The sequence below is a fragment of the Carassius carassius genome, chromosome 6 (assembly GCF_963082965.1).
Source record: "Carassius carassius chromosome 6, fCarCar2.1, whole genome shotgun sequence".
In the NCBI taxonomy this organism is placed as follows: Eukaryota; Metazoa; Chordata; class Actinopteri; order Cypriniformes; family Cyprinidae; genus Carassius; species Carassius carassius.
In genome coordinates this window covers 17324155-17349287 of record NC_081760.1, presented here as the reverse complement: position 1 = coordinate 17349287, position 25133 = coordinate 17324155, and the positions used below count along the sequence as shown (strand labels likewise).

The 25133-nt window shown below is 38.5% G+C and overlaps 1 protein-coding gene across 2 annotated transcripts in view; it reads left to right on the top strand.

Moving 5' to 3' along the window:
• The window catches only part of tpp2 (tripeptidyl peptidase 2), a 34887-nt gene continuing 9754 nt past the window's right edge, over window positions 1-25133 (top strand). The window contains exons 1-26 of one of the 2 annotated variants that reach the window (XM_059552289.1): window positions 1-248; window positions 1092-1220; window positions 1977-2072; window positions 2176-2280; window positions 2475-2599; window positions 8714-8877; window positions 8952-9106; window positions 10315-10391; window positions 10648-10775; window positions 11127-11375; window positions 12291-12406; window positions 12483-12654; window positions 13916-14073; window positions 14153-14229; window positions 14307-14413; window positions 14522-14676; window positions 14792-14908; window positions 15479-15579; window positions 15668-15764; window positions 15891-16028; window positions 18050-18294; window positions 18369-18447; window positions 21685-21723; window positions 23575-23723; window positions 23802-23898; window positions 23973-24103. In XM_059552289.1, the coding sequence (XP_059408272.1) occupies window positions 84-248; window positions 1092-1220; window positions 1977-2072; window positions 2176-2280; window positions 2475-2599; window positions 8714-8877; window positions 8952-9106; window positions 10315-10391; window positions 10648-10775; window positions 11127-11375; window positions 12291-12406; window positions 12483-12654; window positions 13916-14073; window positions 14153-14229; window positions 14307-14413; window positions 14522-14676; window positions 14792-14908; window positions 15479-15579; window positions 15668-15764; window positions 15891-16028; window positions 18050-18294; window positions 18369-18447; window positions 21685-21723; window positions 23575-23723; window positions 23802-23898; window positions 23973-24103 (3371 nt within the window). In that variant the 5' untranslated portion in view covers window positions 1-83. The remainder of the gene's footprint in view (window positions 249-1091; window positions 1221-1976; window positions 2073-2175; window positions 2281-2474; window positions 2600-8713; window positions 8878-8951; window positions 9107-10314; window positions 10392-10647; window positions 10776-11126; window positions 11376-12290; window positions 12407-12482; window positions 12655-13915; window positions 14074-14152; window positions 14230-14306; window positions 14414-14521; window positions 14677-14791; window positions 14909-15478; window positions 15580-15667; window positions 15765-15890; window positions 16029-18049; window positions 18295-18368; window positions 18448-21684; window positions 21724-23574; window positions 23724-23801; window positions 23899-23972; window positions 24104-25133) is intronic. The other variant, XM_059552290.1, reaches the window with a different exon arrangement.

Genomic DNA, 25133 nt, shown 5'->3' with positions numbered 1-25133 from the left:
AGAGAGTCGCTCGGCTCTCTCGCACATTGTGTCTTTACCGGTTCGACGCTGTCGTGTTGTTTTCAGTCTCACTCTGTACCGTCATGTCTGCTCATTCTGCTGAAGATCCGTTCCCTTTTCACGGGCTGCTTCCGAAAAAAGAGACTGGCGCTGCCTCGTTCCTCACTAAATTCCCAGAGTACGATGGCCGAGGGGTGCTTATCGCGATCCTCGACACCGGGGTGGACCCAGGGGCCCCGGGCATGCAGGTAAATTGAGCCCGCGGCTGCGGTTCATCACTAGGCCGCAGTGGGTTCTTTTTCCAGTTTAAGGGACCACACATACCGGACATTACTAGAACTAGGGTTTCATATTTAAACAACGAAGCTCTAACATATACTAAGTAAATAAAGGTGAATAAAGCTGTAAAATACATTAACGACATATTTGAAAGGACAAGCTGTGTCATCCTCATCAATGGCTATTTACAAAGGACTAACGTTACCTTATTAATACCATCCCTTTATTCGAACTACCATGGTATTTTAAGGAAAATATTACATTATATATTCCGTGATTAACTAATATGTTAGTCATTTATACTGTTAGATATCAAAGAACCTTTAACGTTATATATGACAAAGGATGTGTTTCAAAACCTAGTGAGTTGCCTGTTACATAGACAGCTCTATCGCATTTGATAACATGTTATTGATTTTAAGGCACAACTAGTTAGTGCTGTTTTGTGTGTTATAGTTAGTGTTCACAAAAAACACATGATTTGTTTTGTGTTGTTGTGTTTAACTTGAGCTGTAAGAGGATCCAGCAGCTGTTTTGAGCTTTCACTCAACTGTCAGCAGTTCTTCTACACTGCTGAGGGATTGTCTCATTTCTGTCTGTCCATCATCATTTTTAAAAGAAGAATGATCCTATAACACTCAAATGGTAAAATGTGAGCTGATCTGTGCACTTAAACACAGATTATTTATCATAAATATACAGTCATGCGTCTTGTTTTAACATCTAAGTTTTCAAATGCAACCCGCTGTGAATCTGATATGATTTGTCTGACTCCACACTGATGCTGAAATATGTCATCCTCTTTCATGTAGACCACAACAGATGGGAAACCCAAGATTGTGGACATCATCGACACGACTGGGAGCGGCGATGTGAACATGTGCACTGTGGCGGAGGTGAAGGACGAGGTCGTGACCGGACTGACGGGACGCACACTCAAAGTAAGAGCGCTCGTATTCTGCACCTTTATATTAGGAGCCGCTGTCATTCATTACAGTTCACACAAACTTTCAGATGCTCAGGTTACTAAAACTATATCTGTGTGACCATCACAACACATTTGCATCTCATATTTCACCATAAAATCAAAGGAAAGAAAATAAGAGAGGATATTTTGGATTTAGAAAATGCAGCCTGTTACAGAATCATTAGGATTTTCTACATTGTGACATTTTCATTTTAATCCTTAATGCAAAAGTACTCAGCAAACACTTTCAAAAATGTTTTAACAGTCAACCCTACATCCATTTTTGAGTTTTCATTCAAAGTAGGGCTGTGCAAAAAATCGAATGCGATTTTCATGCACATCTCATCAGTAAAGACGCTTCTGTAATTCGAAGTATATCTCAAGAACGTGCATTCAGATCAGGGTTGCCAGGTTTTCATTGTCAGTGAATTACGGCTCGGTGTAGTAAGTTAAATGCCAACCAGTGTTGCCAAGTCTGAGGTTGTTTTTCATGTCCGCAGGTCGAAGAGACCCCAATACAAATAACGTGATATTTAGCCCCTAAAATGTGAATTTTTTACCAAGGCAACCCTGCTAAAAAACGTATATTTTAACCCCGGGAAGCAATTTTTATCGAGGAACCACCTCGAAGCGCGATTGGGCTAGTTTTGGACTAGTTTTGAGAAGCAACTGGGCAGGATTTGTTGTAAAAACCTGGCAACCCTGATCTATTTTTCCTGTTTCTCTTCAGATTCCTGCTGCTTGGGTGAATCCATCTGGGAAGTATCACATTGGAATAAAGAACGGTTATGATTTTTTCCCTAAAGCTCTCAAAGAGAGAATACAGGTAAAGCATGATGATTTGGCTGTGCTGATGTTGTGCACATGTCAGCTTCATACAAGTGCACGTTTTGGCTTGTTTATACATGATTCCATGTCTGGTGATTCAGAAAGAGCGTAAGGAGAAGCTGTGGGATCCAGCACATAGAGCGGCTCTCGCTGAGGCCAGTCGCAGGATCGAAGAGTTCGACCAGACTCACCCAAACCCATCACAGGTCAGATTGCTGCAAAGATTTGCATGCTTGAATAAGTGATGACATTTTTTATTTATATAAATATGTCTTAGCAGCTTCTTTTGTTATGTAAAGACTGCAAATAAAACATGAGAAAATAAGGTATTTTTCTATAATGCTTGCCAATTGTTTTGCATGTTGAATATGGCTTAAAATAAATGTGATTGTGTTGTCAGATGGAGAAACTACAGAAGGAGGAACTACAGTGTCACGTGGAGCTGTTAGGAAGCCTGGAGAAGAAGTACAGTGATCCAGGGCCGGTTTATGACTGTATATCTTGGCACGACGGTGTCACATGGAGGTCAGAACATTCCCTACTAAACCACCAGCTTTAAAGGAATAGTTCACCCCAAAAAGGAAAATTTGCTGAAAATGTCCTCACACTCAGGCCATCTAAAAAGTAGATGAGTTTAATTTTCATCAGATTTGGGGAAATGTAGTAGGGATGCTCGTTTTGGTTAATTTTCCCGACTGACAACTGCCACTCGTTATCCGAACATAACTTTAACATTAACTGATAAGATTTGAATATTAAATTAGTATTAAATAAATAATAGAATGGATGAGTATCTTGTGCCCATTAAAAATACACCTGCAGCACTTCTGAGAATAAGATAAACAGAATAAAATAATTCAAATAAAGGACTCTTTTTGTGCTTTCTAGGCTATAACCCATTCAGAATTTGACTCATAGATTCACTCTATGATAATCATTCATCCAGTATTGCCTTTTGTCATTATGTTGCCTTTACCACTTCAGTTAAGTGTAAGTGGAGGGGGTGCTTACACAGTGAAATATGTCTGTAGGCATGTATCGACACACCCCCATGAGTTAACAAATATATATCAGAGATTTTTCTTCCACAAGGTTGCAAACTTGAAAAAAAAAAAAAAAAAAAAAAAACTTTAACCCGTTTAACTGATAGTATTAATCAGTCAAATTTTTAACTTTTGGTTAAAGGGTTAGTTCAACCAAAAATGAAAATGATGTCATTAATGACTCACCCTCATGTTGTTCCAAACCAGTAAGACCTTCGTTCATCTTCGGAACACAGTTTAAGATATTTTAGATTTAGTCTAAGAGCTTTCTGTCCCTCCATTGAAAGTGTATGTATGGTAAACTGTCCATGTCCACAAAGGTAATAAAAACATCATCAAAGTAGTCCATGTGACATCAAAGGGTCAGTTAGAATTTGTTGAAGCATAGAAAATACATTTTGGTCCAAAAATAACAAGAATTTGACTTTAACTCAACTCAACTTTATTTATAAAGCACTTTCAACACCACAAGTGGAACCAAAGTGCTGTACAGAAAGTATAAAAGAGAAACATAAAAAACAGACATATGACATACACACTTACAAAGCATTGTCAAAAGCTAAAGAAAACAAATAAGTTTTAAGCGCACTCTGAAAAACACCCAATGAAGGACAAATTTTTACAGACAGAGAAAGGTCATTCCAAAGCCTAGGAGCTGCAACAGAAAACGCCCGATCACCTTTACATTTTAAACGCGTTCGTGGAACCACAAGAAGCAACTGATCATTCGAGCGCAGAGATCTGCTGGATTGACAGCGGCTGATTAAATCAGTAACATACTCAGGGGCTAGACCATGCAGAGACTTAGAACGTAAGTACAACAGCGCTTTGTATTGAATTCTGTATCATATGGGTAACCAATGTAACTTTTAATTAAAACCGGAGTAATGCGTTCTCTCTTCTTAGTACCCGTTAAAAGTCTGGCAGCTGAGTTCTGAACGAGCTGCAAACGGGAGAGAGAAGCCTGACTCACACCCAGATAAATACATTACAATAATCCAAACGTGAAGACACAAAGGCGTGAACAACCTTCTCCATATCATTAAAAGTAAGAATAGATTTAAATTTAGATATTTATCTAAGATGGAAGAAACTATTCTTAACAACAGCATTGATTTGCTGCTCAAATTTAAGCTCAGAGTCAAAAACGACACAAAGGTTCCTCACGAGAAAGTTATTTGCAAGCCAGCACTTAACTTTTGCCAAACATGCAAGACTGAATGGCACTTTCAGTGGTACATAAATTTGAGAATCATCTGCATAAAGATGATACTGAATCCCAAATTTCTTAAAAATAGAACCTAGAGGGAGCAAATAAAGGTAAAATAAAATTGGCCCCAGTATTGAGCCCTGTGGAACCCCACAAACAAGGGGGGCAATGGAAGAAAAATAATCCCCTAATCTGACTGAAAGAGTCCTATCCTTCAAATAGGAAGAGAACCATTTCAGGGCTAAGCCCTGAATACCAACCTGATCCCCAAGACGATCAATGAGAATGTTATGATCAACTGTATCAAATGCCGCTGTAAGATCAAACAACAGCAAGACAACACGGTTTCCAGAATCAATACCTCGTAGGATATCATTAGACACCCTCAAAAGAGCCGATTCTGTACTATGACCAACTCTAAAACCTGACTGGAATCTATCGTATATGTTATTCCTAATTAAGAAGTCATTAAGCTGCGTGCACAATTTTTTCTAGTACCCTTGAAATCAAAGGCAATTTTGAAATCGGACGAAAACTACTCATGTCAAATGGGTCTAAGCTGTTTTTTTAAAAAGAGGCTTTATTCATCATTGTGTTCTCTTCCGGGTCTGTTGTGAGTGCGTTCAGTGTAGTGATAAACGGTTCGCGTCTCCAATAAGCATTAATCCACAAACGACTTAAGCTGTTAACTTTTTAACTTTTAATTTGTAACTGTTAACTTGTGGCTGACACTCCCTCTGAGTTCAAATAAACCAATATCCCAGAGTAATTCATGTACTCAAACAGTACACTGACTTAACTGCTGTGAAGAGAGAACTGAAGATAAACATAGAGCCGAGCCAGATAACGAATGAAAGATTGACTCGTTCTCGAGTCAAGAACCAGTTGCATCGGTTTTCAGATCACCACTGAACCGAGAACTGTTTCTGTCGGATGCATCTGATTTGAGAACCGAGGAGCTAAAGATACTGTGCATGCGTGATTCAGTGTGAAGCAGACTGACATACAGTGCGTCTGAACCAAACTGGTTCTTTTGGTGATTGATTCTGAACTGATTCTGTGCTAATGTTATGAGCGCAGGTAAACCGAAGGCTTGAATGAAGGGCAATCATCACCAATGACGTCATTACGTCGAGCGCAAAAGAACTGGTGAACTGTTTTTTTTAACAGGTTTATTGAATCAAACTGTGCGAAAGAACCGGTTCGTGGAAAAGAACCGAGCTTCCTATCACTACTGCAGTGACTTCAGTAAAGTCGTAGTTTTTGTTATTTTTGGACCAAAATATATTTTTGATGCTTCAACAAATTCTTACTGACCCTCTGATGACACGTGGACTACTTTGATGATGTTTTTATAACCTTTCTAATAGGGCTGTGCAAAAAATCTAATGCAATTTTCATGCACATCTCCTCAGTAAAGGCGCTCCTGTGATTAGTATTATATCTCCAGCACGTGCTTTCAGATCAGGGTTGCCAAGTTTTCAAAACAAAACCTGCCCAATTACTTCTCAAAACTAGTCCAATCGCGTTTCATTCCGGGCGATTAAAAATACATGTTTTTTGCAGGGTTCCCTTGGTAATATGCGCATTTTAGGGGATAAACATCACATTATTGGTACTGGGGTCGCTTCGACACCCAGTCATGAAAAACAACCGCAGACTTGGCAACACTAGTTGGCATTTACTACACAGAGCCATAGTTCATTGAAAATCTACACAAAATCGATTTCAAAATCGCAGGTGATTCTTTGTCGATTTTGAAAGCACTTTTGTGTAGCTTGTCGGTGGACTACGGCTCTGTGTAGTAAAAACCGCTCCACCTGAACCAGTGTTGCCAAGTCTGCGGTGGTTTTTCATGTCCGCGGGTTGAAGCGGCCCCCTAATAACATGATATTTAAAGGAACACTCCACCGTTTTTTGAAATAGGGCTTATTCACATTATTTCCTACATTTAGATAGGTGGGCAAATGCATTTTTGTGTCAGTGCATGCATTGTTTTAGTTTGACTGGGTCGGCGTTAGCTTAGCTTAGCACAATGAATGGAATCCTTTGTTGCCAGCTAGCATGACCTGAGTAAAAGTGATAAAAAAAAACCAAAAAAAAAACCACCTAATTACTTCTTGTGGCCTGCGTATTCACAAGGAGTACAAATAGCGATCCAGATTAACACTAGGCGATTTCCTAGGCAGATATTGACTTGGGACTATATTATGGGGAAGCACAGGCGAAGCACTGCTGCTTAGGCGAAGCACTGCTACTTCGGTGCAGAGATATCACGCAACACATGAAATCCCACGAATTCCGTCAACATACCGGCGTGCAAAGCGTAAAAAAAAAACAGAAGAAGAAGAACATACCGGCGTGACCTGCACCGAGTGTCTTCGCTTTTGGATGATTTATTTTGAGAAGTTACAGCAAACATGGTTATTACCTGCATAGCAAAAGGTTGTGAGAACAAGCAAAGGACATACACGAATGTAATGTTTCACAGAATTCCACCTAATGTGGAACTGAGAAATAAATGGCTAGCAGCTCTGGAGATCTGTAGTTCAACGCCTCTCAACAAAATAAAGCAGTATCGTGTTTGCGAAGAACATTTTGCACCAGAGGACTACTTTGAAAACACAGGAAGAACAAAGTGCACATGTAAGTTGTCTTTTATTTCTCTTCCTATATAACCTATATTGCCTGTGAAAACATCAACTCTATGTGAATACAGCTATAATATGGGTCGATCTATACATGCGTCATGATTAAAATAATCACTTACTCTGTGGACAGCTGTCCATTTGGTCCATTCGGTGTGGGGCGTTTTTTCCAGTTCACTTTGTCACACCGGAAAAAAAATCGAGTACTGCAGAATGGATCAGCGTCGTGAAATCCTCTGTAGATGTGACACAACTTCGGGCACGCTCATCTTGATCTGACGTGTTGAGCCTGGTCATCAATGGCAAAAACATGTCCCACTCTCTACAGCATAGACACTCTATTTCCGTCGGCATAGATTGGCATATTCCCCCACATTCACACCACCAGTTCATGTTGGCTCTCATCACGAGCGATCCTCCTCCTGTCGTTCTATTTCCAAAGCACACAGCTCGTCTCCTGTAAACTCTGGTTCAAATAGGTATGGTTCTGGTTCTTGACTGTCTGAGAAGTCACCCTCTTCGTCTCTCTCAAAATCAGCCATGTTCATCGCCATTCGTGTACTGTAAGGAAAATAGCCAGGCAGCTACTATTCACGCCGGTATGTTGACGGAAGTCGTGGGATTTCATGTGTTGCGTGATATCTCTGCGCCGAAGTAGCAGTGCTTCGACTAAGCAGCAGTGCTTCGCCTGTGCTTCCCCATAATATAGTCCCAAGTCAATATCTGCCTAGGAAATCGCCTAGTGTTAATCTGGATCGCTATTTGTACTCGTTGTGAATACGCAGGCCACAAGAAGTAATTAGGTGGGTTTTTTTATTTTTTTTGATCACTTTTACTCAGGCCATGCTAGCTGGCAACAAAGGATTCCATTCATTGTGCTAAGCTAAGCTAACGCCGACCCAGTCAAACTAAAACAATGCATGCACTGACGCAAAAATGCATTTGCCCACCTATCTAAATGTAGGAAATAATGTGAATAAGCCTTTAAGGGTTAAATAGTCAATATGAGCATCCCTTAAATGTAGCATTACATCACTTACTCACCAGTGGTTCCTCTGCAGTGAATGGGTGCCGTCAGAATGAGAGACCAAACTGCTGTTAAAATATATCACAATAATCCACAAGTAATTCACATGACTCCAGTCCATCAATTAACATCTTGACGTGTGGTGAAGCCCGAAGTTGCGTGTTTGTAAGAAGTAAATCCATCATTAAGATGTTGTTTTTAACTTCAAATCATTGCTTCCAGCCAATCTGTAATGATGCTTCCGCCATTGAAAAAGTTGTCTTGTCTGAATCAGGAGAGAAATATGTACAGATCAAGCACATAAGAACAAGAACAAGCCAAAACCGTTCTAAACAATATATGTGAGTGGATTTTGATGTGAGAGGTCAACAGGGGATGGACTCAGGAAGCGTTATAATGGATTATGGATTAGTATTTTATCCAGAAGCAATGGTTTGAAGTAAAAAATGTCTTGATGGATTTGTTTCTTACAAACACACAGCTTTTGGCTTCACAAGACGTTAATTGATGGACTGGAGTCATGTGGATTATTGTGATGTTATTATTATTTGGACTCTCATTCTGATGACACCCATTCACTGCAGAGGAAACATTGAGTAAATGATACAATGCTACAAACTCATCTGTATATTAGATTGCCTGAGGGTGAGCAAATTGTCAGTGTATTAGTAAGATATTTATCTTGTCCTCAATCTCGTGTGTGCGTGTCAGAGCTGTGGTGGACACTTCTGAGACTGGAGACCTGTCGTCCTGCTCTGTCCTGAGCCCATATCGAGAGAGACAGGAATATGCCACACTGGGATACGCAGAGATGCTCAATTACTCCATAAACATCTATGACGAGGGAAACACTCTGTGTATTGTCACCAGTGGAGGTGAGACGGAGGATAATGAAACGTATAGAAATTGATCATTGACATGCTTTACACTGATCAGTATGTGTGTTCAGGAGCTCATGGGACACACGTTGCTAGCATTGCAGCGGGTCACTTCCCTGATGAGCCCGAGCGAAATGGTGTCGCTCCAGGGGCTCAGATCCTGGCTGTGAAGATCGGAGACACCCGCCTCAGCACCATGGAGACAGGCACCGGCCTCATACGAGCTGTAAGAGACTCAACACTCAGTCCTTATGACATCACTGCGGATAACATGAGTCCAGCTGACAGGCTTTGATACATCATCGAGAACCATTAAAACTCTTCAGTCAGGGCGAGATTAGAATTATCTTTGAACTTTTATAGTAGTTAAAAAAATATATATATTTCAGGTTTCATTTTAATTTTAGTTCGAGTAATTTTGTTATGCACTTTATCTTTTTTTTTACATTTAAAAAAACATTTCTAAAATAAAAGTGTAAATATTTTTTATTTTATTTATGATTTGGTCATTTTAATAATTTTATTTCAGTTAGTTGCCAAACCAGCATTTCTAATTTTCATTCAAGTTTTTCATGTAATATTTTGATTTTATTTCTGCTTTTAGTTAGCAAAAACAATTGTTAATAGTTTGTTTACAATTATAACACTTTAATCACATAATAAATGTCTCAGTGTTATTCATAAGATACAAAAAAAATTCAAACCATGTAAAAAAATGTTTTTGTGTTATTTGTTTTATATTATATTGTACTTTATTTTATGAATATTTGTAAGGTGTCAGAGTTTTTTTTGAAAGGTGTCTATAAAAAATGCATTATTATTTTTTTTTAAGTGATAAACAAACACACTTTGTGGTCAGTGGGTGATGGTGATCGTTAATCCGGACGTTATTGACCAAAAATGATATCTCAGTATTTTTGTGAATTTTGTTTTTTCAAAGCTGGATAAATGTTTAGTTTTACAAAGCTCCATTACAATAGTGCTTTTGCTAATACTGCTCTCATAAAACTACAATTATTTGTGTTAAATGAAGGATTTAACTTCCAACAACGAATGATTGAACAAAATTAATATTTTAGGCAGAATTAATGTGATTCGAATCTATTGTGCACCGTTAATTGACATGCAACCTCACTAATATGGAGCTTGTGTTTAGAGAAGCACTCTGTGTCCTCCTTATTTTTTAAATGCATTTGCAACATCAGTTTAATGATATATCTTACAAAGTTTGTATACCGCCCAGCCTTAGTAGTTAGTGAGATGAACGACACCAAACTTTTTATATCTACTAAAAATCACCATCTGACTCAAACATGCTGAGATTAAGAAAAGTGACATTAGTAGAAAGATCCTGTCAATACAGACACTTGATCTGATGATTAACTCCTTCATCATGGTTGCTTTATTGATGTTATTTGTGATCTTTGTTTGCAGATGATTGAAGTCATAAACTATAAGTGTGACCTTGTGAACTACAGTTACGGGGAGGCAACACACTGGCCGAACTCAGGGTGAGGCACTCACACTGCGCTTCTGATGACAACTGACAGCTGAATAATAGTGATAATAGTGTCATTATTCAGATCAATTTTTATTCTAATGCAATAGTTGTCAGTGCAGTTAAATCAGCAAACCTGATTAGTAGTTGGATTGTTTGAACCACTTGTTAATTGGTTGGTGTTGAGAAAGCTCTGATCTTGTGTTGATAAACAGCTGGATGGAGCATGACATTATTAACTTGAGCTCGATCCATGTCTGTTTCTTCAGGAGAATCTGTGAGATCATCACAGAAGCTGTACAGAAGTATAATGTGTTGTTTGTCTCGAGCGCTGGGAATAACGGCCCGTGTCTGTCCACTGTGGGCTGCCCCGGAGGAACCACCAGCAGTGTGATCGGTACTGACCTTAGAATTGTGTTTAAATAGAATATTGAATTATACACAAATCCAGCAATGACAAGAAATAAAACACTAACAAACAATGATACAAATTTCTATTCAAATGAGATCTTGACATGACATGCAGATAAAAATATAATTCGGGGGAAGTACTGTGTTCCATTGTTTTAGTTAAATCATGGCCACAGAATTGATACCCTCATTTTTGTAAATTGTGGCCATGTTGTTCTAATTCAGGGGTCACCAAACTCAGTCCTAAAGGGCCAGGGTCCTGCAGACTTTAGCTCCAACCCTAATCAAAATGTTGCATAATGCAATCAGAAAACGTTTGATGGTTCCTGGTGTGCAGGTGTTGGTGCTTACGTCACTCCTGATATGATGGTGGCCGAATACTCACTGAGAGAGAAGCTTCCTCCGAACCAGTACACATGGTCATCCCGCGGACCCAGTACGGACGGAGCTCTGGGCGTCAGCATCAGCGCACCTGGAGGAGCCATCGCCTCCGTACCCAACTGGACGCTACGTGGCACACAGCTGATGAACGGCACCTCCATGTCCTCTCCGAATGCCTGCGGAGGGATTGCTCTTGTGCTCTCAGGTACAGATGCAGTTCAGCCCGTTTGAGTTTGAGTTCAGGCCGTCAAGTTCATGCTGCTGGTTTAGACCTGTCGTGGACAGATGATGCTTTTTATATTCTTCATGCTCTGCGCAGTGGTCCGTTCATAGCAGTGACAGAAATGACCTTTTCCACTATTGGTCGATATTTGTCAGTGTAAATTGATTTCCAGGGCATTTTTTACAATGGCAATATTTTCAAAACTTATAAGATGTATGCATAATATTCTTACATTTAATATTCTTGCCGATAGATCAATTATGAAATGATTTTAGAAAAAGTGAATTACATTTTAAATTTTATAACTAAAAATAAAAAGTAGGTGGTGGCATGCTACCGTCATTGAATGTGAGTGAGTCATCGAATCATTTAGTCAACCAATTCATTTAAATGGTTTGTTAATTCAGCCACTGAATAATTTATTAAACTGACTTATTTAAAAAAAATGGATTCATTTTGTAATGAATCACCTCTGTGTGTTTTTCAGAGACGCAAAGCAGTTCTGCTGTGGTTTCATAAGGAAATTTTAATACTTCTTTAAAATTTTTTGGCAAAAACAGGCAATACTGACGAAAACAATTGTCTAAAATGTAGCGCAAAATGTTAACTTTGTTTACTGAATGATTTTAAAACCAATATGACCATCAGTCGTGTTGATATTATGAAAAACAGCCTTGCTGCTTAACATTTTGATACAAGACAAAACTCATGGTAAAATATGGCCCTGTATATCTTGTAGTTTTGGTTGTTTTAACTGCATTAAAATGGGTGCATCACACCGTAAAAGCATGAGCTATCAGGGCGTTTTGCATAATGATGTGTTTTTAGACGATGCATAGCACTCTCATAGCTCACACATTTGTACACTAAACACTGAGTTTTGTGTGTGTTTGTCAGGTCTGAAGCAGAACGACGTGCGGCCCACAGTGCCAGCGGTCCGCAGGGCTCTGGAGAACACTGCTCTGAAAGTGGACGATATAGAGGTGTTTGCACAGGGCCACGGCATCATCCAGGTACTGAGAAGCAGAGCAGTGATGCTTATGATGCATACGTCTAAGCGTTCATGGTGTTTGTATTTGTGATGCGCAGGTGGAGCGGGCGTTCGACTACCTCATGCAGCATGCATCGCTGCCTACCAGTAGCCTCGGCTTCACGGTGACCGTAGGAACACAGCGAGGCATCTACCTCAGGCAGCCGACCCAGGTCACTGCACCATCTGATCATGGGGTCGGCATCGAGCCTGTGTTTCCTGAGAACACAGGTACACGCTACAGTTCATACTGGAGCTGAATGCATTGGAGAAGATTTTTTAGAGAGAAAGCTTAATCAGGTTGATGCCAAAACAAGCAAGTTAATCACAGTTTATTATTTGACCCGTTTAACCTAGTCGGCACTAAATACGAGCTCTGATAGATCCTCATGTCACGTATACCAGGGTTATTATTGTAAAAAAATAAAAATTTTCATAAAATATACATTACCTGAGAGAAAATAAAACATACAAAACTTTATTTTAGCTAGTTGCCAAGGTGTTTAATTTAAGTTGAAATACTTGTATAACTAAATAAAATAATATATTTCATTATAAAAAATAATGAAAAACACAATTAAATTACTAAAACATTAAGTAAAATGTAAAATATGTAAATAAAATCTAATTCAATTAACATATCATATAATAGTATATTTGTGATACTAAAATAACAAATGCATATGAGATACTTGATTCAGTTTATTCTGAGAGAGATTGATTGTAAAAACCTTGCAAAACTAATGATGCGACACTCTGATATTCATAAAATTGTACAGCATAAACCAGTATTGAGTACAGTCATACTTTTTTATTAGACTGAACTCCTTTGTTTAAAAGTTTAGGATTTTTTTGGGTTCTGAAAGTCTCTTCTGCTTTTATTTGATCAAAAATACATTAAAAACTGTAATACTGTGAAATATTACAATGTAAAATAGCTGTTTTCTTTGTGCATATTTTGTCAAATGTAATTTATTCCTGTGATCAAAGCTGAATTTTCGGCATCATAACTCCAGTCTTCAGGGTCACAAGATCAGAAATCATTGAAATATGCTCATTTGCGGCTCAATAAACATTTCTGATTATAATCAATATTGAAAACATGCTTCATATTTTTGTGGAAACCGTGATACATTTTATTTTTCAGGATTCTTGGATGAATAGAAAGTTCAAAAGAATAAAGTTTTTAAAAGCATCAAAAGCATTTATTTGAAATAGAAATCTTTTCTAATTTTATAAATGTCTTAGGTGTTACTTTTGATCAGTTTATGAATAAATAGTGTTTGTTTATAATTATATTCATTCAGTGTATAAATAAATAGAATTTATTGATGAATAAATAGTGACCCCAAACATTTGAACGGTAGTGTTATTTATGACCATCATATCTCTCTCTTCTTCAACATTTCTTTCATTTCTGAAACCGACATCATTAGGATGTGTATGTGAGTTTTACCCATGTGTAATGGATTGTGTGATGTTTTCTCTGCAGAGAACTCGGCCCGTATCTTGCTGCAGCTGCATCTGGCTCTCGTCTGCAACGCTGCCTGGGTTCACTGTCCATCACACCTGGAGCTCATGAATCAGTGCCGCCACGTCAACATCCGCATTGACCCGCAGGGCCTGCGAGAGGGTCTGCACTACACTGAGGCACGTTTGCAGATCTCATCCATGTGCATACACTATTTGACTGTCCTGATCTGTAACGATCCGTGTTTGTGTTTTCCAGGTGTGTGGATACGACACGTCTGCTCTCAGCGCCGGGCCTCTCTTCAGAGTTCCTATAACAGTCATAATCCCTGCGAAGTACGTCCAACCGCTCTTTTCCGCTAGCATCTGTTTTTTCTGCATTCTGGTGTGTGACTTGTGTTTGTGTCTTATAGAGTAGCAGACAGTCGCAATCAAGAGATTACGTTCACAGACGTCCACTACAGACCAGGACAGATCCGCCGCCATTTCATTACCGTCCCTCAAGGAGCATCATGGGCAGGTAGTATTTGAGTGAATGAATGATGCATCACTGCAGTTTTGTGCACCCAAACATCACTCAGATATAGATCTGTGATCTAATTATTCAGTGCATCCATGTCTCTTTCAGAAATCTCATTAACGTCTCACTCTGGAGATGTGTCGTCAAAGTTTGTCCTGCATGCAGTTCATCTGGTGAAGCAGCGAGCGTATCGAGCCAATGAGTTTTATAAGTTCTCATCTCTGCTCGAGAAAGGCTCACTCACAGAGGCTTTTCCTGTGCTGGTACAAAATACGCATACTCTTATATTTATTTCTGTGGTTATTTTACAAATGTGATTCAATCATAGGTTTTCTGTGTCTGTCAGGTCACATGTTCTTCTGTGTGTGTCTTTTTCAGCCAGGACGGACTTTGGAACTCTGCGTTGCTCGCTGGTGGGCGAGTCTCGGTGACGTCACCATTGATTATGTTATTTCCTTCCACGGGCTGGTGACATCACCCTCTCCTCTTCATATTGTGAGTATCTTCTGTTTGGAGTCTGTAAGAAATTAATACTTTTGTTCAGCAAAGATGCATTAAACTGATGAAAAGTAAGAGTAAAGACATTTCTAATGTTGCGAAAGATTTCTATTTCAATTTAATGCTGTTCTTTTGAAGTCTCTATTCATCAAAGAGTCCATGACATTCAAATGCATCATGGTTTACACAAAAATATGAAGCAACACAACAGTTTTCAACTTTGATAATAATCAGAAATGTTTCTTGAGCAGCAAATCAGCATATTAGAATGATTTCTGAAGGATCGTGTGACACTGAAGACTGGAGTAATGATACTGAAAATTCAGCTTAGATCACAGAAATAACATTTTACAATATATTCACATAGAACACAGCTCTTTGAAATTGTAATAATGTTTCAGAATATTATTGTTTTTATGGTATTTTAGATCAAATAAATGCAGCCTTGGTGAGCAGAATAGACTTCTTTCAAAAACATTAAAAAGTCTTACATGGTTTCATGGTTTTACTTTCAGCAGCATCTGTCAGATTCATTAATTGCTCTTGTTTTTGTGTTTCTGTATGTAGCATGCCTCTGAAGGGATTTCAAGTTTTGAGGTTTGTTCTCCGTTGAGATATGAAGATGTTTCTCCAACAATCACAATGAAGAACTGGGTCCAGCCTCTCAGGTAAACCCATACATCTCACAGATCATACATTAATAATAATACTTTCAGCATGATTAATCTCTCTACTGTGGGTGTTTCTCCTCCACAGGCCTGTAAGTGCTAAAATAAAACCCCTTGGTGCTAGAGATGTGTTACCAAACAACAGACAGCTCTATGAGATCGTTCTCACGTATAATTTCCATCAGGTGAGTGTGATGGTACCTGTATGTCCATGCATTTTTGATAGTGAATGATATTTTTGTTTACACTGTTTCTGTGTTTTCGTTGTTGATTTATTGATGGTCGTTGCATGACTGCTCTTGTGCTTTCAGCCTAAGAGTGGCGAGGTGACCCCCAGCTGTCCGCTGCTGTGTGAGTTATTATACGAGTCTGAGTTTGACAGTCAACTCTGGCTCCTGTTTGACCAGAACAAGAGACTCATGGGCTCTGGAGACGCCTACCCACACCAGGTGACCTGCTGCACAACCTTTAATTTATCCCCAGACGCAGGGTTTTATGATGTGATTTCAGATTGTAATAGAAATACGTAAGCAGCATTCAAACTAAAGAAAAGTTTTAATAAAAAATTTAGAAAATTAAAACCATTCCACGATGGAGCCTTTTCCACTTTCAAAAACAACTTTTCTTTAAGATTTACAGCATTCAACACAATTTCTGCTAAATTGGGCTGCACAATTTCACCGTGAAGTCTAATTATTATTATTGTAGTTGTTATTGTTTTTAATTTGTACTTATACAAATTAAGACCGCAATTAGGGCTGGACGATTATGGCCTAAAGTTAAAACCTCGAGCACTTTACCTCGATTACGATTAATGAATGATTATTTTGGTTCCGTTTTGTTTTTTTGCCCTCATAGTTCACTTACAAGGTTTGTACTGTAAACAGGGCCATAGTTGGGGTTTGCGGGGCCCTGGTTCAGGTTGTACCAGTGGGCCCTGTTTGAAAGTGTTTAATTTGTATGTTCGTTCAGTTTTTTTTTTTTTTGTTAATCAATATGCCCGCCACGTCCCAGAATGCAACGCGGTGCCCAAGCCCCATTAGGCGCAGTCACTTTAAGAGAAAATGAATGCATCCAATATAATACACATACGATTTTTTTCTCAACTCTTTACTTTAACTTAAGACATAACCGACAGTTTTTTCGAACATACTTTCCAAGACCGGTATTTTCACACATTTTTTATGTATTTGTTGGTACAAGATCAAAAACAGACAAATTCGCAGACACCTCTCTCTGCGTGAGCCTGAACACCAGAACACCGCGGTGCTGAAGTGGGCTCTTACACACACTTTTCTGTTTGTTTAAACTGCGATTTGTTTTTGTTCGTTGAAGTGCAGGAGGAACTTAAAGGAAAACTTCGCAAAGAAGAGCTCGGTTCAGTGTTGCTGTCTGTGAGACGTGGCTCTCTCTTCACGTGCGCGCTGAGCACAGCGCGTGAGTAACCAGATACTCAGTTCAGCTTTTCCGCGTCTTGTGTTTGAATGCTTTGAAGTCTTTTGAATGGTTACATTTGCAAGTGGCAAGGCTTAATAACACGTGAAAATGATACGCTTTCGTGTCGACACGCAGCAGCCAACTGTCCTGAGCGTCTTTTTAGACTGGCCTCAGCCAGACGGTCGAGATCGACTATTAAAGATGGGATATTTTTTCCTATTGAAAGAACGATCATAGCTCATATCTATGTTTGTAACATTTCTTACATATTATTGCTCGGTGTAATAGATAAATAAAGATTAAAGGTAAACAGTACCAGTACGAGTGATTGCGTGTGTGCGAATTAGTCATACTGTCTCTATATTATTGTGAAGCTGGGGGTTGTAAATAGCCTAGTTCCTTTAAAAGTAGAAAAATATGCTATAATAAGTTTTGAGATTCTAAGATACTTTAGTGATAAATCACAGGACAGCGCTGACAACTGCGTTCCTCTGTGCACGCGATCTTCACAGCTATGAGTTTTCGTGCCACAATGCAGCTGCGTGAACATGGTAGCTCGATATAATAATACACACCCGATCGTCAAAATACAACTGACAAAGTTTAGTGAAGATGCTAGGCTCGCGCGCCATCACTATGTGTTGAACCGGCGTTCACCTCCCTGTTTTGCTTTTATGCCACTGACTGGCAGAATCATGTGGCTACACACGCTTTTAAGGGGGAAGTATTAACAGGAAATAACCGAAAGAACCGACATGGAAAAATTACGTCGGTTAAAGGTTCTAAATTTCAGTTTCGATTACTTTTCGATTAATCGTCCAGCCCTAACCGAAATATTACCATTGTACTGAGAGGTAAAAAAAAAATATATTTTTATTAAATACGTAAATTAACTGTCAGAACAGAACACTTTCTCATTTTGTAAAAGTCAGTTTTAATTCTGTGTGATTACTTGCAGATGTTGTGCTATTTATGTTGTGGACACCTATTGTACCCTGTAGTAATTATTTGAGATGTTGTTCCTCTGTGGCAGTACTCTCTGAAGCTGGAGAAGGGTGACTACACGGTGCGTCTGCAGGTGCGTCACGAGCAGCAGAGTGAGCTGGAACGCTTGAAGGACCTGCCGTTCATCGTGTCTCACCGTCTGTCCAACACGCTTTCGCTGGACATCTATGAGACGCACCGCGCTGCCATGCTGTCCAAGAAGAAGGCCAACTCCTTCACGTTGAGTCCCAGTGCGACACAGCCCTTCTACATCACTGCCCTGCCCGACGACAAGTGAGTGGCCATCCAGCCGCTGCTGTTGAGATCTGATCCATCAGAGGATGCAGATGTTTGTCTTTGTGTTTCAGGATACCTAAAGGTGCTGGTCCAGGCGGGTACATCACTGGCTCTCTGGTTCTGCCCAAGAGTGAGTTCGGCAAAAAAGCAGTGAGTCACCAGTCTCCTCAAACTCGATGTTCATTCAGCTCGTCTGTAGATCTGCAAGCTGCTTTACTGCGGCCGATGCTGCCACTGCTTTTTCTTGTGTTTTTATCACTCAGTGTCTCTCATGTGTGAGGGTTTGCGATATTGGCAAGAATGACAACTTAATATTGTATGCCATTTTGTCTATAATGTTAGATGATATTTTGCTATGTGTGGTTTTGGTCCGTCGTGTCAGCTGACTCCCAAAGCTTTTCTTATCATTCTCTACAGTGCTTTGCTTACTGCAGTGACAGAAACATTTTAATTGAGCGGTGTCATTTGCTATCTTAAATTAAATTCTAGGGCATTTTTACCTTTAATTAGATGTATGCATCATCCTTTATTAAATTCTTACATTTAATGAATATATTCAATTTAAATAAGACCGTATAGACTGTTAAAATCAAATGAAAAGGCTGGTTGCATAAACTTAGCCACCATGTTAAGACTGTGTTTTAAGGACCAGTTTGACCACCTAGCAGTTGCAAAGGGGTAATCAGTGTTACTTTTCAAATACAAGTAAGACCAATCTACCTTTTCATAACTGAATTAAAGAAGTTATGACCAGTCTTGAAGAAAAAAAAATAAGATGTCTAATTTTTAAGACTAGTCTAAACAGTTTATGCAACCGGCCCCAGTTTCAACATAATCCATCTTTGCACCGCAGAAGCAGCACAGAATCTGCATCCGAAGCTGTTTAGAAGTATGTACACGACAATAACAATTGAATAAATAATGTTCTAAAAATAAGATTTTGAATATTGAAATATGAAATGATTTTATTTTTAAGTGAAATGATACTTCTGTGTCTCAGTAAGGGAGTCACTGAATCATTTCACTCTATTGATTTGTTCTAACAGCCAATTCATTCATGAACAAAGCAAGTCACTGTCTTAATGAGCGAGTCGTTGAATCATTGACTCAACTGGTTCATTCATGAACGAAGCAAGTGACGTTTTTATGAAGTTAAGTCTTTATGAATCGATTATTGAATTATAAATTCATTCCAAAATACAGATTTATTGTAGCTCTGGTTGTAATGTAAAATATTGTCATCTTGTTTACGGTTTAAAATCAAAATCACATTTGCAGTTGTGCAGATATTGAGAAAAACAGCTTGTCTTGCTTTTGTGATATTAATTAACTATATCATAAATAAACATAAACATTTTGGCCCCATATATTGAATTTTTTTTATTCATCTATTTTTGCAGCATGATTAACAGACTCAGTAATGTCAGCTTCCACATTGTTGAAACAACTATTATGATATTGTCATAGACTGTGCATATCGCACACCCCTACTCACACGTGTTCAGCATTTGGTTCTATTCTCTGTCTGATCAGCTGGTGTCGTCATGCTTCACTCATCCAGAGACTCTGATCATTGTGTTCTGTGCTTCACAATGACTCCAGATGATTTGAGATGCTGTCTAAAGCATGTTACATGTCTAGTAACAAGAAACAGCACTATAAAACAAAAGCATGTCTATTAGCTTTATTCCTTTCCACTGTCATGGTGCTGGTGAACAATCAGACTAGTGTAAGCTAGGGCTGTCACTTTTGAGAAAATTCGAACGGATATCGAATATCTTGCAATGTATTCGAATATATTCGAATATCTACGTGCCCCCCCCCGCATAAAAAAACCCCCTGTAGCCTAATGGAGATTCAATCACAAATGTATTAACAGCGAGTCATAAACAGGTCTAGCTGGATTATTATTATTTTTACTTAATGTTTTAAACAGCAGGTTATCAACTTAGAATAGCAACTTATATGAAGTGCCACTATGCATATCCCACATTAGGCTAAATGAAAAAAAAAAACACACTCAACAGGCACAAACAATATCGTGACAACTTAAACAGCAGCAGGAGTAAGGCATATAGCCAAGCCTAATTCATTTCTTAATATTGTTTGCAAGAAACACCAATCTATCAACTTGATCTGGATTAAGTGCGGCTCTCTTTTTATTTACAATGTTCCCCGCGGTGGAGAACAGAACACACGTTCAGAGCGCACAGACGTCCCTGGCTACTAGCCAGTGTTGCCAGATTGTAAATGTCCAAGTATCGTACCAGAAGTTCAAAATTATCGTATTTGGAAAAAAATTATCGTACACGAGTCAAAAGAGTTATCTATTCTAAACCAACTACATTTTAACACGGCCTGCAAATTACCAATAAGCGATAAGCCGTATGGTTGGATGGAAGCAGTACAACAAAATACTATCCCATTATTTTCAGTGACTGTCTGCATCGCGGCGCATATTAAAACGATTTTAACATTTGCTTTGTCACGTCCAGTGTAGGCGGAATTTAGCTGTTGCGGTGTGGCGCAGTTAACTCATAACTACACATCTGAGATGTTGAAGGATTTCTTGCTGTCATGGACCGCAACATAGTGCTCGTTGGCTTTAAAGGAGGACACCCACCCTCCCTGAGGTGCACACGAACACATTTAGAGTGTCTGTAATGAGCCGATTAAGTGTATGAGTAAAGAAGCCCTATGACTGCAACTGTCATCATTTAACTTTTCATAAAATTCTGAAATTATCGTACATTACGGGATTTTTTTCATTATTGATCGTACATCGTACAGAGGTTAAGATTATCGTACAAATACGATAACTATCGTACGTCTGGCAACACTGCTACTAGCTTTTATTCGCGTGACTTGGTCATGGGCCTATGCTACAATACGTCTAGAGTGCCCTCTACTGGATAAGATGGCAAAGAATAAAATAAAAAAACAAACGGTCTAATCATAGACTGTAAAAAATACGCTAAACATGGCGTTTAAAAAACGGATATTTTATTTATAGTTTGATTACGGATATTTCACGTCATATTCGAATATCGAATAAAAAGTGACAGCCCTAGTTTGAGCTGTCTGTGTTCTCCAGAGCAAGTTAAATTGCATCTCAGTTACCTTTGTCTTCTAAGATTGTCTACTGATCGTCCAGCACCGTTTCAGTGTCTGTCTGTCTTTCTCTGAGTTTAAGGGCTTATTTACTGGGGGTTTTACTCTCACTGTCCTGTATATAATCATCCTGTCATTGTCAACTGTACTGCTGCACCTTGCAGTGAATCATGATTATGTAAAGGAGTAGAGAGCAGAGTATAGTGAGGACAGAGTGTGTGTGTGTGTGTGTAGGTGTGAGATTCTCTCTCTGATGTGTGTTATTCTGACCAGCAGGGACAAGCATCAGCCAAACGACAAGGAAAATGTAAAAAGGTACTGGACGGGTAGAGAAACCCAGAACTAGACCAGAACTTCTGCCATGTAATATATTTATATTGCAGGGGCCCAATTTAATTATTCATTTATGACAATATTACGTGAATAATAGAAATAAACCCTAAATTTACACTCACACATTAGTGCTGGGCAGCATGACCAATATATTGTTTTTGCTGCAAAATGATGTATTCACTTAACACTTGTTACTGTTTATTTGTGATTAATTTTTTTGTTTTTGTTCTGATTTTAATGGACTTTAATCAAATCACGCTCATTAGCCGCGTTTCCACTGTCGAGCTTAAACCCGGCTTGCTAGTGCGTGCCAGGGCCAGTCGCGTTTCCACTGTCACTTCCGGGGCTTGATCGTGCCTTGTTGGGGCTTCCTCTGGACCAACGGCCAGGGTTTTTTTGCCCGACGAAAACCTTGGACCAAAGCGGGCCAGCTGGAGCTAGAGGAGGGGTTATGAACAAAGGCGGAGTTTCTCCGTGTCTGGAGAGCATCAGCACCGCGGATCATGAAAGATAATGGCTTTAACACCGGTATTAAAGACTTTTTAAAATAAGTTAAATAAGTAAAAATAAGAGCTCAAAACTCACTCTTAGTTAGTGGCAAGTGTTTGAAATAACTTGATCCGATGTGGAATATAATCAACATATAAGGCAGAAATATTTATACGTGATGTAAAAGACTATGCACGCTAAACATTAACGTTACCATAGTAAACATGGTAAATATGACCGCTTGGATAAATCATACGTCAGCTTCTTTTTCTCTATCACAATTGTGTATTTATTAAGTAACATTTTATCTGTCGTCTCGTTTCGTGAGTTTAGCTCCACGTTGCATATCATCAAAATATAATAATGATTTTTGTTCGGGAGCTTTTATAAAAATAGAAAATAGAGAGATCATCATTCATTCTAAATGTGACGTAAAGAATATATTTGAATATATAACAAAGCATGCAAATAAACGGCAGCTTTTATCATGTTCGTTTTGTGATCGCTCTAGTTCCAGTGACTTATTTCTTAGTTTTCTGATAAGTTCTCTTTGTCAGTGAAATGATGGGGTTGCATGACGTTGTTCTGAGAGGTGTGTAAAGGGCTTGTTTTAGTAACGCGCAGCGGAACTTCAGGCTCCACTGTGGAACCCCTCGCTATTCTGGCCTCGGTGCTACTGGCCCGAGGCTATTAGCCCCACCCGGCCCACTTTAAGCCCTGGCTCGCACTGGCCCGACAGTGGAAATGCGGCTATTAATGTAAATTAGTGTTTCTCCACCAGGAAGCCTCAGTAAATTTCCGGAGGGGCCACAGGATGACATAAGTATTTAAGTTAATAAATTAATATATTAAATTCACTCTAAATTAAAATGTTAAAAAGAAAAAAAGTTTATTTTCCATCCGAATAACTATTGTTAACAGTGTTTCTGGAATCACAAAATTCCAGAATTGGAATATTATTATTATTATTATTCCAAAATCAATGAACTCTGTAATATTAAGAATATGTTAAATATTAAATAGTATTTGTAATATTAAAAGTTTGAGAGCCACTGATATGAATCTTGTAAGTCAGCAGGCTATACGTATATCATCATACCGCCCAGCCATCACACACACACTCACACTCTCACACAGCCTTTATTTCTCATGTCAGTCATTTACTTGTTGCCATCTGTTTAACAAATTCAAAAATGATGATGGGATAATAGTCTGGCTGTTTGAGATTAGTCTGTTGATGTTAGTCAGCTGCATTCATCTACATGAACAGACAGTGCAGATGGATTTGAGGGATTGTGGATGATGTGATTCAGCAGTCACATCTCTGGTGTCGTTCTCATGCAGGATATGGTGCCAGTCTTTTACCACCTGGTTCCAGCTCCTAACAAAAACAAGAATGGGAAAGAGAAGGAGAAGGATGCAGAGAAGGAGAAAGACGTGAAGGACGAGTTCACTGAAGCACTGCGAGACCTGAAGATCCAGTGGATGACCAAGTCAGTCACACTCATTGCTTCGCACTCATTAACTGTGTTTTGATCTGTGAATCACTCTCTACTCACTGCTGTCCTCAGGTTGGATAACAGCTTGTTGTATGAGGAGCTGAAGGAGGTGTTCTCCACACACCTGCCATTGCACGTTCAGAGACTCCATCAACTGGACTCAGAGAAGGTACGGCTCACACATACAGCTCATTCTGCCATCGCTCACACAGACCTGTATGACGGACACTCCTATCTCCCCAGGAGCGTTTGAAGCGCCTGCCAGAGATCGCTGCTGCAGCGGATACAGTGCTGTCACACATCGACCAGACGGCACTGGCGGTCTACCTCACCATGAAGACGGACCCGCGGCCAGATGCTGCCTCCATTAAGAGGTATACAGAAATCGTTCATCTGTGAAAAATAAAAAATAACTTTTTAAGATTTCCAACATTCAACAAAATAAATGCTCATTTAAGCTTCACGATTCTCCAAAAAACCTAATTGGAATTATTTTTATATACTGTGATTTTGCAATTCAAACAATATTATTATTATTATTGCTGTGTAAACAATGTTTTAAAAATGAATACAGCAATATATTACCAATGTACTATTATATAAAAAAAGTAAAAATATTATTAATACACCACTTTTTTTGAAAATGGGCTTCATTTTCTGTCAGTCTTAGTACACGATGTAACTACAGAAGAGTCAAGTTTTAAATAGGAAAAATATAGAAACTCTTTGGTTATTTTTGAGCTTGATGCTAACGGTCTAATAGGATTCAATGATCTATGCTAAGCTAAGATAAAAGTGCCATTGCCAGACCCGGAGATCAGATGAATGGATTGGAAAATGCTAAACTCAACTGTTTAACTCTAGGGGAGTGTTCCTTTTATTATTATTATTATTATTATTATTATTATTATTGTATTAAACAATGTTTTATAAATGAAGATTATATTGTATTATAAATGATATAATTATCATTTTGCTGTAAAAGTATAACAAATATATGATAATAATAATAATAATTAATTATATAAAACAATGTTTTTAACATTAAAAAAAGTAAAAAAATTTAAAAAAAGTTTATCATTGTTTAAAATTAATTGTTCTTAAAATTAAGACTGCAATATATTACCATTGTAATGTTAAATAAAACATTTAATAGTTACTATAATTATTTAAACAATGTATAGAAATTAAGACAGCAATATACTACCAAAGTAGTTAAGTAAAACATAATATTTGATAATTATAATTTAAGTTTTGATTTACAGGACGATAGTAAAATTTCAGTACTAATATTTGTCTTTAATGTTGTTCTTTGTAATTTGTCAAAAGAAAACTTTTATTTTGACAAAACTGATTATGGAAACATGAAACATTAATTTCAGGATTGTTGTTGTTGTGTAAAGC